The sequence below is a fragment of the Pristiophorus japonicus genome, chromosome 6, assembly GCF_044704955.1.
Source record: "Pristiophorus japonicus isolate sPriJap1 chromosome 6, sPriJap1.hap1, whole genome shotgun sequence".
In the NCBI taxonomy this organism is placed as follows: Eukaryota; Metazoa; Chordata; class Chondrichthyes; family Pristiophoridae; genus Pristiophorus; species Pristiophorus japonicus.
The window spans coordinates 201,219,820-201,231,350 of record NC_091982.1 but is presented as its reverse complement, the minus strand read 5'-3'; the positions used below and the strand labels follow the sequence as shown (position 1 = coordinate 201,231,350).

The following is an 11,531-nucleotide window of genomic DNA, read 5'->3' as shown; positions in this document are numbered from 1 at the left end:
GGGAAGAGGAGGGGGGGGGGGGAGAGAGGAGGGGGGGGAGAGGAGGGGGGGGGAAGAGGAGGGGGGGGGAAGAGGAGGGGGGGGGGAAGAGGAGGGGGGGGGAAGAGGAGGGGGGGGAAGAGAGGAGGGGGGGAAGAGGAGGGGGGGAAGAGGAGGGGGGGAAGAGGAGGGGGGGGAAGAGGAGGGGGGGAAGAGGAGGGGGGGAAGAGGAGGGGGGGAAGAGGAGGGGGGGAAGAGGAGGGGGGGAAGAGGAGGGGGGGAAGAGGAGGGGGGGAAGAGGAGGGGGGAAGAGGAGGGGGGGGGGGGGGAAGAGGAGGGGGGGGGGGGGGAAGAGGAGGGGGGGTGGGCCCAATTTCTTAAACATTTTACTTTTTATTAAAATAGATAAATTTGAAGCTGCACAAAATTAAAATTAATTTTTAATCTTTGTTAAGCAGTCAATACACTGTTAGAACTCCAGTTACACCTAATCCCTTTGGGTCTAAACTTTAGTAGGGAATTTAACAGCCTAATTACTGCCAAAGAGTTGGCAGATGGTACAATGGGATTAGTTATTCCTTTCTCCTCGAACCCAAAACTTGTACCATTTATTGCTGGTTCTGTGGTTGGGGGAGGGGGGGCACAGTGCAGCCTGTGGAGGAGCAGTGAATGACAGACTGCAACTTCAGGATTTCCGCATCAGGCTGTGCATGCGCCAAATCCCAAAGTTGTGATCAATTTCAAAGGTGGAATGATGTTGAATGCTGCCAGTTCAGTCTCATCCCAATTGCAAATTCCTGACCAATGTTTATCCTGAATAATAGTACCCTGAAGCTGCTCTTATATTTTGCTTAGTGTCAATGCTAGTGCTGTCGGCCAATACCTGGATCTCACATGACCGTTAATAGCCAATACCAAAATAAACTTGCCATATTCAGTAAGGTCAGCAACTGGGAATACCCAGCTAGAAAACACGTTTGTCCAGCCAAAATGAATGTGACGAAATTACTGTTCAAAGTAGCTTTTGAACTTGTATCTGAATTTTAAATGTTAAAGACAGGGACTGCTCAAAGGCATTCCAATTGAGATTTGGATGTCAGTGATCCTCATTCGGCGCCAATGGGATCGTAAAGCTATCGGAAGAAAGGTGGTATCGACAATCAAGATCAACCACGCAAATGGTACAATGGGGTACGTTATTCCTTTCTCCTAGAACCCCAAAACTTCTACGAATTCGAGAAGCTAACTTCAGATAAAACTAGACAATGTGAGGAAAACAATGTCCTCCTTTCTGCATGAAGGAAAAAAACATTCCAAGATCTACAAAGAAAAAAAATGGAGCCTGTTAACTCTTTTTGTCATTGCACCAAAGGTAGCAAAATAGATATTTCTGTCGTAATTAAAAGGTAATTAAAAAGAGACTGCCCCAAAACATTGACACCCGATCTGAAGCTACGTCCAAAGTTCTAATCTGGAGCTGCAAACAAATGAGTATCTAGATCCCTCAAAACCTCAGGAGACTCGGGCTCAGAGAGGTGGCCAAACTCTTCCAAAGAGAAGAAATCCAGCTTATTGAGCATATAGACTTTCTACAATGCAGATATTTGAATCAGTGCCTAATCAGAGAGTAGATTTTATGTTACTACAAGCAGAGACCAGAATTCTTAAATACTTCATACATTTAAATCTTTCAAGAGTTTCTATAAGCTTATTTATGTGATGAGTGCAATGCCAAATTAGCCTCCGTGCATTACTTTTCAGAGTTTATATACCATCTGCTGTCTCCATTCTCCTGTAGGCCCATTAAGTGCCAGGTCTCAGTTTATTAATAAATTGGTCTTCTGCAATGAATCTACATAAAAGTGAAGGTAGTGGATGGAGAGTCATCTCTATCTATTTCAGAGGCCTGGAATAAACATCGAGACAGTATAGTGCATCGAAAGTACTTGAAGATATATCACCAACGATGTGTCCACAAGATCCTACAAATCCCCTGGGAGGACAGGCGCGCCAACCTCGTCCAGGCTAACATCCCCAGCATTGAAGCACTGACCATACTCGATCAGCTCCGCTGGGCAGGCCACATTGTTTGCAGGCTAGACACAAGACTCCCAAAGCAAGTGCTTTATGCGGAGCTCCTTCATGGCAAACAAGTCAAAGGTGGGCAGCAGAAACGTTACTAGGACACCCTCAAAGCCTCCCCCATAAAGTGCGACATCCCCACTGACACCTGGGAGTCCCTGGCCAAACACCGCCCTAAGTGGAGAAAGTGCATCCAGGAGGGCGCTGAGCACTTCAAGTCTCAACACAGAGAGCGTGCAGAAATCAAGCGCAAGCAGCAGAAAGAGCATACGGCAAACCAGTCCCACCCACCACTTCTTTCAACGACTATCTGTGGCTCTAGTATTGGACTGTTCAGCCACCAAAAAAAACTAACTTCAGGAGTGGAAGCAAGTCTTCCTTGACTCTGAGGGACGGCCTATGAAGATGATAATGATGATCACACCATTTTGCATGACTTAAGACACCAACTAATTGAACCATTTACTATATTTACAAGACAAAAGGAGCTGTTGGTGCCAGCTAATCATGTGACCTGGTAAACAGTGGATCTCCACTAGTTATAACATACTCAAGTAGTTTTATACATGGTACTGACTGATTACATTACTCATGTCAGGAGTCAAATACAGTACTACAAAAGTTTTATAATGTTGTGGCAATTAACATTTAACTTGTAAAGTTTACATTGCATGCTTTACTATTATACTTCTAGATGTAGAAATATACTCCTCAGTCATGTTATGGTAATTGTGATGGAACTGCAAGATGAGTTTTGATTAAATTGATCGCTATTTTCATAATATATCTGCACCGTATCCTTAATATCCAACGAGTCAAGGGTTAACTGATTAAATTTAACGTGCAGCACAACTAAAAATTAAGGACTTTTTGCTGCAACAATTTTTTGGCTACTTGACATGCTGCGATATTTATAATCATAATTTAACCAAAAGTAGCTGAATTTTTGTGCTCAACAAGGTGAAGCGATAGGAGGTTAGTTAATAGGTCACTTTCCATTCAGGCACACTTGTCAACATCAAGCTCTCCCAGCTCATGTATAACAATTGAATGCAATGTAAAGGTGCACCTATTTTTCTCCAGCCTAACAATTCAACAACTTCTATAGCACCTTTAACACAGAAAAACATCCCAAGGCGCTTCACAGGAGCACAATCAGATAAAAATTGACACCGATCCAAAGGAGACATTAGGGCAAGTGACCAAAAGCTTGGTTAAAGAGGTAGGTTTTAAGGAACATCTTAAAAGGAACAGGGGTGGAGGGGTGTAGGGAGGGAATTCCAAAGCTTAGGGCCGAGATGGCTGAAAGCACAGCTGCCAATGGTGGGGCGAGGCAAGTGGGGATTTCACAGGAAGCCAGAATTTAGGAAGCGCAGAGATTGCAGAGGGTTGTAGGGCTAGAGGAGGGTACAAATATGGGGAGAAGAGGTGCCAGAGGGATTTGAGCACGAGGATGATAATTTTTAAATCGAGGCGCTGCTGGACTGGAGCCAATCTAGGTCAGTGAGCATGTGTCCGTCTGTGCACAGAGGCTGCACTCAACATATTTACTGAGGCGTACGAAAGCATGGGCCTTATGCTAAACATCCGTAAGACAAAGGTTCTCCACCAGCCTGTCCTCACCGCACAGCACTGTCCCCCAGTCATCAAGATCCACGCGCAGCCCTGGACACCGTGGACCACTTCCCATATCTCAGGAGTCTCCTATCAACAAGAGCAGGCATCGACGACGAGATCCAACACCGCCTCCAATGTGCCAGTGCAGTCTTCGGTCGCCTGAGGAAAAGAGTGCATGAAGACCAGGCCCTCAAAACTGCCACCAAGCTCATGGTCTACAGGGCTGTAATAATACCCATCCTCCTGTATGGCTCAGAAACATGGACCATGTACAGTAGACACCAAGTTGCTGGAGAAATATCACCAACGATGTCTCCTCCGCAAGATCCTACAAATCCCCTGGGAGGACAGGCGCACCAACATCAGCGTCCTCATTCAGGCTAACATCCCCAGCATTGAAGCACTGACCACACTATCAGCTCCGCTAGGCAGGCCACATAGTCCGCATGCCAGACACGAGACTCCCAAAGCTCTACTCGGAGCTCCTTCATGGCAGACGAGCCAAGGGTGAGCAGCAGAAACGCTACAAGGACACCCTCAAAGCCTCCCTGATAAAGTGCCTCACTGACACCTGAGAATCCCTGGCCCAAGACCGCCCGAAGTGGAGGCAGTGCATCCAAGAGGTCGCTGAGCACCTCGAATCTCAATGCCGAGAGCATGCAGAAATCAAGCGCAGACAACGGAAAGAGCGTGTGGCAAACCAGTCCCACCCACCCCTTCCCTCAACAACTATCTGTCCCACCTGTGACAGAGTATTGGACTGTTCAGCCACCAAAGAACTCACTTCAAGAGTGGAAGCAAGTCTTCCTTGATTCCGAGGGACTGCCTATGATGATGATGATGGATGAATGGGATTGGTGCGAGTTAGGATACGAGCTGAATTTTGGATGAGCTTTTGTACCAGTGTGAAATGTTTTCATTTCCTAGATTAGTCATCCAGTGGCCTCAGTTAGATTGGTAATGTACTGCAAAGTGTATGGAATTAGTGAGTTTTCTATTATGGGCCCATCTCCATAGACACGTTCACTTTTTTTTTTAGGTATGATCGATTTTGAATCCATATCAGAGGTGAACAAACAAACATTTTGCCATAGGTGGAAAAGTTGGTTCTAAACGTCAGTCCTTGCAAGTTGGGCAAAAATTAATGGTCATTCATGAATTATTCTTAAAATAGATAATACTCAAGAAAAAAATGCTTGTACAAGTGTCTCTTCCACATACATCAAATCTTGTTAGAATGCTTATGTCAGCTCTTAAAAGAACATTAGACCATTAAAATCTGCCCTGTAGCACAAGAGCCTGATGCAGCTCGCCAAAAGACAGGCTGCAATACTTAGCATTTCTCTTGATTGTACTGTCTGATGTAACTGTACAGTACTTTTATATATGAGACACGAAGGATGAGTAGGCTTACAGCTTCTTGTGCATCAACAGAATAATCAAATTTAAAGTTCCAACGTCCAAATAAGAAATGATTGAATTTTGACAGATTCAACAGGCACTGTATGGAAGATATAGGCTTCAAGTGAAAAAACATTCAAAATAACATTTTTCAGTACAAGATATTTCTGGTTCCTTGTGTGTTCAATCTACATGGGAATACTCGGTCATACCTTCAACGTCATCACTGGCCATGCGTAGTAATGATTCAGTGAAATTAACTTCCACACTCTTCTTTTCCAAAATTTTTGTTATGATGTCCTGAGTGAGACCAGGATTTTCTTTTTCTGCCTAAATTGAAAGAATTTCATCAATTCAAAAAGTGCTTTCTGAAGTATAGTACACAATTATGTTGTAGCTCTGATTTTATATCATATCTAAAGGTTGATTATTTTTAATTAGGCTAGGGATGATCTGTGCAAGCAAATTGCATAAAATATATGATGACAAGAACAAGACTGAAAGGTTGATAGTTCCAAATATCAACCATGTGTAATACAGGTACAACTTCGAGAATCCAGAGTTTCAGAATCTGTACTGTTCCAAATCCAGACACTGGGACATTCCATGGCGAGGTCATCCAGAATCCTGAAAACGTTTCGGAAGCCGGACCCCGAACCTCGCTCCCGCCTTGGGCCGACTCCCCAACCTCGCTCCCGCCTCAAGCTGACTCTCCCCCTGCCTCCCCCCCGCTGTTCGGCCACCCGACCCACCCTCCCCTCCTTATCTACCTTGGCCCACGCGTTTCCGGACTCAAGACGTCAGAAAGGCGTTCCGAAGTCCGGAAATACAGAAACCTGGGCTCGGGCGTTTCCAGATTCTGGACGTCATAGAGACGTTCCAAAGTCCGGAGGTACACAGAATCCAGAGCGGCCTCGGTCGTGAGGCTTTCGGATTCTCAATGCTGTACCTGTAGCACCACATTAAACAGTTTTACATGCTCCCTTGTAGGTTCTGTCACATACTGTTCTAAGAAACAATCCCATATGCATTCTATGAATTCCTCCTCCAGGCTACCCAGTGCAATTTGATTTGACCAAATCGATATGTAGGTTAAAATCCCCCATGACTACTGCCATTCCCTTTTCACATGCCTCCATTATTCCCTTGATTATTGCCCGCCCCACCGTGAAGTTATTATTTGGGGGCCTATAAACTACACCCACCAGTGACTTTTTCCCCTTACTATCTCTAATCTCCACCCACAATGATTCAACATTTTGTTCATTCGAGCCACGATCGTCTCTCACAACTGCCCTGATATCATCCTTTATTAACAGAGCTACCCCACCTCCTTTCCCTTCTTGTCGATCTTTCCGAATCGTCAGATACCCCTGTATGTTTAATTCCCAGTCTTGGCGACCCTGCAACCATGTTTCTGTAATGGCCACCAAATCATACCCATTTGTAATGATTTGTGCCGTCAACTCATTTACTTTATTTCAAATGCTGTGTGCGTTTAGGTAGAGTGTTTTAATCCTAGTTTTTAAAACCATGACTTTTAGTTTTGACCCCTCCTGCAGCCCCTTTATATTCAGTGGCCCTTTTTGTTTTTTGCCTTGGGTTTCTCTGCCCTCCACTTTTACTCATCTCCTTTCTGTCTTTTGCTTTTGTCTCCTTTTTGTTTCCCTCTGTCTCCCTGCATTGGTTCCCATCCCCCTGCCATATTAGTTTAACTCCTCCCCAACAGCACGAGCAAACACTCCCCCAAGGACATTGGTTCCGGTCCTGCCCAGGTGCAGACCGTCCGGTTTGCACTGTCCCACCTCCCCAGAACCGGTTCCAATGCCCCAGGAATTTGAATCCCTCCCTGTTGCACCACTGCTCAAGCCACGTATTCATCTGAGTTATCCTGCGATTCCTACTCTGACTAGCACGTGGTACTGGTAGCAATCCAGAGATTACTACTTTTGAGGTCCTACGTTTTAATTTAGCTCCTAGCTCCTTAAATTCATCTCGTAGGACCTCATCCCTTTTTTTAAACCTATATCGTTGGTACCAATGTGCACCACGACAACTGGCTGTTCACCCTCCCTTTTCAGAATGTCCTGCACCCACTCAGACATCCTTGACCCTTGCACCAGGGAGGCAACATACCATCCTGGAGTCTCGGTTGCGGCCGCAGAAACACCTATCTATTCCCCTTACAATCGAATCCCCGATCACTATCGCTCTCCCACTCTTTATCCTGCCCTCCTGTGCAGCAGAGCCAGCCACGGTGCCATAAACTTGGCTGCTGCTGCCCTCCCCTGATGAGTCATCCCCCTCAACAGTACTCAAAGCGGGGGATGACTCGAAGGGGACCCCTGCACTATTTTGCAGGGGGATGACCGAAGGGGACCCCTGCACTATCTTCCTTGCACTGCTTTTTATACAAGTCTTTCCTTTGAAAAGAAAATTATGCAGAATGAAAAAATGGATTGCACGATCTAGTAGCAGATCATTTGCCTGTCAATTTGTATGGTCACAGGTTTGAACACCACAACTGGCACAGGCACCACATTACCAGTCCAGTGACATTACCACTCTGCTACCATTCCCGACTTTGGCAAATTATATGACTTTGGCAAAAATAATCCAAGCAGAGCAATATCAGAAATATACAGCACAGAAGGAGGCCAGTTACCAGTCAAGTCTGTGCCAGCTCTCCAAGAGCACTTCAGCCGGTCCCACTCCCCCACTCTTTCCCCGTAGCCCTGCAAATATCCAATTCCATTTGAAAGCCACAATTGAATCTGCCACCACCACCCTTTCAAGCAACAAATTCCAGATCCTAACCACTCGCTGTGTGAAAAAGTTTTTCCTCATATCGCCTTTGGTTCTTCTGCCAATCACCTTAAAACTTAAAACAGGTCTCTCCGTTTCTGCATCCTCTTTAGAATTGTACCCTTTAGTTTATATTGCCTCTCCTCATTCTTCCCACCAAAATGTATCACTTTGCACTTTTCTGTGTTAAACTTCATCTGCCAGAGTTTAATTTAATTGACAGTTTAAAAAGAGGCAACTCGTGTAGAGCACGGCATGCAACAGCAGAGTGGCATTTGTGAGTTTGGTAAGTGGGTAAGTTTTAAGGGTTATTCTCTTTGAACCATTTGGAGGCTGGAATAAATTGTTAGTGGCAATTGGCAGTAGCTTCTAAGTAGCAGTTTAATTTAAAGGGGAAAAGTTAAATAGTTGGGAATCTTTCAGGTTTAGGCAGAGAAAAACAAGGTAACTCTCCAGTAGGAGGCAATTAGCAGCTAGTTAAAACCAGTTTTGTAAACGACTGACCAGTAGTGAGTCATCTGACCTAGATACAGTTTTAAAAAAGGCAGCTCATGCAGAGCAATGAGTGCAACAGCATAGAGTGGCATTTGAGAGTTTGCTAAATGGGCGAGTTCGGGCAAGTAGGGGTGGCAGGTGCTGTTTTGTCTTGTTTTTCCTACCAGTGCTGACACTAGAGCAGCTGATAAGGAGTGTGAGAGTAGGAGACGGAGGCCCAGAGACCAGCCCAACCAGTTGCAGACAAAGATAGAGGGGTGCGAAATCGAGAAGTGACGTCACAGCCAAGCTGGTAAGTGGTTGGCTGTTCGACTGGTAAGTTATAACTCTCTTTTAGACTGACTTTTAGATTGGTTTAATGGCAGCGAACTACAAAGTAGCTGTTTGGTGTTCAAGTAAATTTTAGTATGTAAATTAATTTAAGGGTAAAGTCATGGCAGAAGAGCTCGGACCCGTGGCATGCTCCTCCTGTGCTATGTGGGAAATCAGGGACGCTTCGTGTCCCTGACTATGTGTGTGGGAAGTGTGTCCAGCTGCAGCTCCTAACAGACCGCATTACAGCATTGGAGCTGCGGATGGACTCACTCTGGAGCATGCGCGATGCTGAGAATGTTGTGGATAGCACATTTAGTGAGTTGGTCACACCGCATGCAAGGGTTAGGACAGATAGTGAATGGGTGACCAAGAGACAAGGCAAGAGCAGGAAGGTAGTGCAGGAAGTCCCCTGCGGTCATCTCCCTCCAAAACAGATATACCGTTTTGGATACTGTTGGGGGAGATGACTTACCAGGGGAAGGCACCAGCAGCCAGGTTCATGGCACCTTGGGTGGCTCTGCTGCACAGAAGGGTGGGAAAAAGAGTGGGAGAGCTATAGTGATAGGGGACTTTATTGTAAGGGAAATAGATAGGAGTTTCTGCGGCCGCAAGCGAGACTCCAGGATGGTATGTTGCCTCCCTGGTGCAAGGGTCAAGGATGTCTCGGAGCGGCTGCAGAGCATTCTGGAGAGGGAGGGTGAACAGCCAGTTGTCGTGGTATATGTAGGTACTAACGATATGGGTAAGAAGCGGGAAGAGGTCCTACAAGCTGAATTTAGGGAGCTAGGAGTTAAATTAAAAAGTAGGACCTCAAAGGTAGTAATCTCTGGATTGCTACCAGTGCCACGTGCTAATCAGAGTAGAGGGAGCAGGATAGTTAGAATAAATACGTGGCTTGAGCAGTGGTGCAAGAGGGAGGGATTCAAATTCCTGGGACATTGGAATCAGTTCTGGGGGAAGTGGGACCTGTGCAAAAGGGACGGTCTGCACTTGGGCAGGACTGGAACTGATGTCCTGGAGATAAGTAGTTCGGGAGTGTTTAAACTAATATGGCAGGGGGATGAGAACCTATGCAGCGAGATAGGGCGAAGTAATATGGAGTCAGAAACAGATGGTAGAAAGGTAAAAAGCAATAGTGGAAGGCCGAGTAAACAAAGGCAAGAAACAAAAAGAGCCACACTACATTATAATTCTAAAAGGACAAGGTATTAAAAAAAACAAGCCTGAAGGCTTTGTGTCTTAATGCAAGGAGTATCTGTAATAAGGTGGATGAATTAACTGTGCAAATAGATGTTAACAGATATGATGTGATTGGGATTACAGAGACATGGCTCCAGGATGATCAGGGCTGGGAACTCAAGATCCAAGGGTTTTCAACATTCAGCAAGGATAGAATAAAAGGAAAAGGAGGTGGGGTAGCATTGCTGGTTAAAGAGGAGATTAATGCAATAGTTAGGAAGGACATTAGCTTGGATGATGTGGAATCTATATGGGTAGAGCTGCAGAACACAAAGGGGAAAAAACGTTAGTGGGAGTTGTGTACAGACCTCCAAACAGTAGTAGTGATGTTGGGGAGGGCATCAAAGAGGAAATTAGGGGTGCATGCAATAAAGGCTCAGCAGTTATCATGGGTGACTTTAATATGCATATAGATTGGGCTAACCAAACTGGAAGCAATACGGAGGAGGAGGATTTCCTGGAGTGCATAAGGGATGGTTTTCTAGACCAATATGTCGAGGAACCAACTAGGGGGGAGGCCATCTTAGACTGGGTGTTGTGTAATGAGAGGGGATTAATTAGCAATCTCGTTGTGCGAGGCCCCTTGGAAAAAAGTGCCCATAATATGGTGGAATTCTACATTAGGATGGAGAAGGAAACAGTTAATTCAGAGACGATGGTCCAGAACTTAAAGAAGGGTAACTTTGAAGGTATGAGGCGTGAATTGGCTAGGATAGAGTGGCGAAGGATACTTAAGGGGTTGACTGTGGATGGGCAATGGCAGACATTTAGAGACCGCATGGATGAACTATAACAATTGTACATCCCTGTCAGGTGTAAAAATAAAAAAGGGAAGGTGGCTCAACCATGGCTATCAAGGGAAATCAGGAATAGTATTAAAGCCAAGGAAGTGGCATACAAATTGGCCAGATATAGCAGTGAACCCGGGGACTGGGAGAAATTTAGAACTCAGCAGAGGACGACAAAGGGTTTGATTAGGGCAGGGAAAATAGAGTACGAGAGGAAGCTTGCAGGGAACATTAAGACGGACTGCAAAAGCTTCGATAGATATGTAAAGAGAAAAAGGTTAGTAAAGACAAACGTAGGTCCTCTGCAGTCAGAATCAGGGGAAGTCATAACTGGGAACAAAGAAATGGCGGACCAATTGAACAAGTATTTTAGTTCGGTATTCATTAAGGAGGACACAAACAACCTTTTGGATATAAAAGGGATCAGAGGGTCTAGTAAGAAGGAGGAACTGAGGGAAATCCTTATTAGTCAGGAAATTGTGTTGGGGTAATTGATGGGATTGAAAGCTGATAAATCCCCAGGGCCTGATGGACTGCATCCCAGAGTACTTAAGAAGGTGGCCTTGGAAATAGCAGATGCATTGACAGTCATTTTCCAACATTCCACAGACTCGATCAGTTCCTATGGAGTGGAGGGTAGCCAATGTAACCCCACTTTTTAAAAAAAAAAAGGAGAGAGAAAACAGGGAATTATAGACTGGCCAGCCGGACATCGGTAGTGGATAAAATGATGGAATCAATTATTAAGGATGTCATAGCAGCGCATTTGGAAAGAGGTGACATGATAGGTCCAAGTCAGCATGGATTTGT

At 45.3% G+C, this 11,531-nt stretch overlaps 1 protein-coding gene across 1 annotated transcript in view; it reads right to left on the bottom strand.

Moving 5' to 3' along the window:
• The window catches only part of LOC139266245 (programmed cell death protein 10-like), a 45,051-nt gene that overhangs the window by 5,402 nt on the left and 28,118 nt on the right, over window positions 1–11,531 (bottom strand). The window contains exons 4-5 of the mRNA XM_070884074.1: window positions 5,272–5,409; window positions 5,093–5,179 (exon numbers count right to left, since the gene is read on the bottom strand). Of these exons, the coding sequence (XP_070740175.1) occupies window positions 5,093–5,179; window positions 5,272–5,409 (225 nt within the window). The remainder of the gene's footprint in view (window positions 1–5,092; window positions 5,180–5,271; window positions 5,410–11,531) is intronic.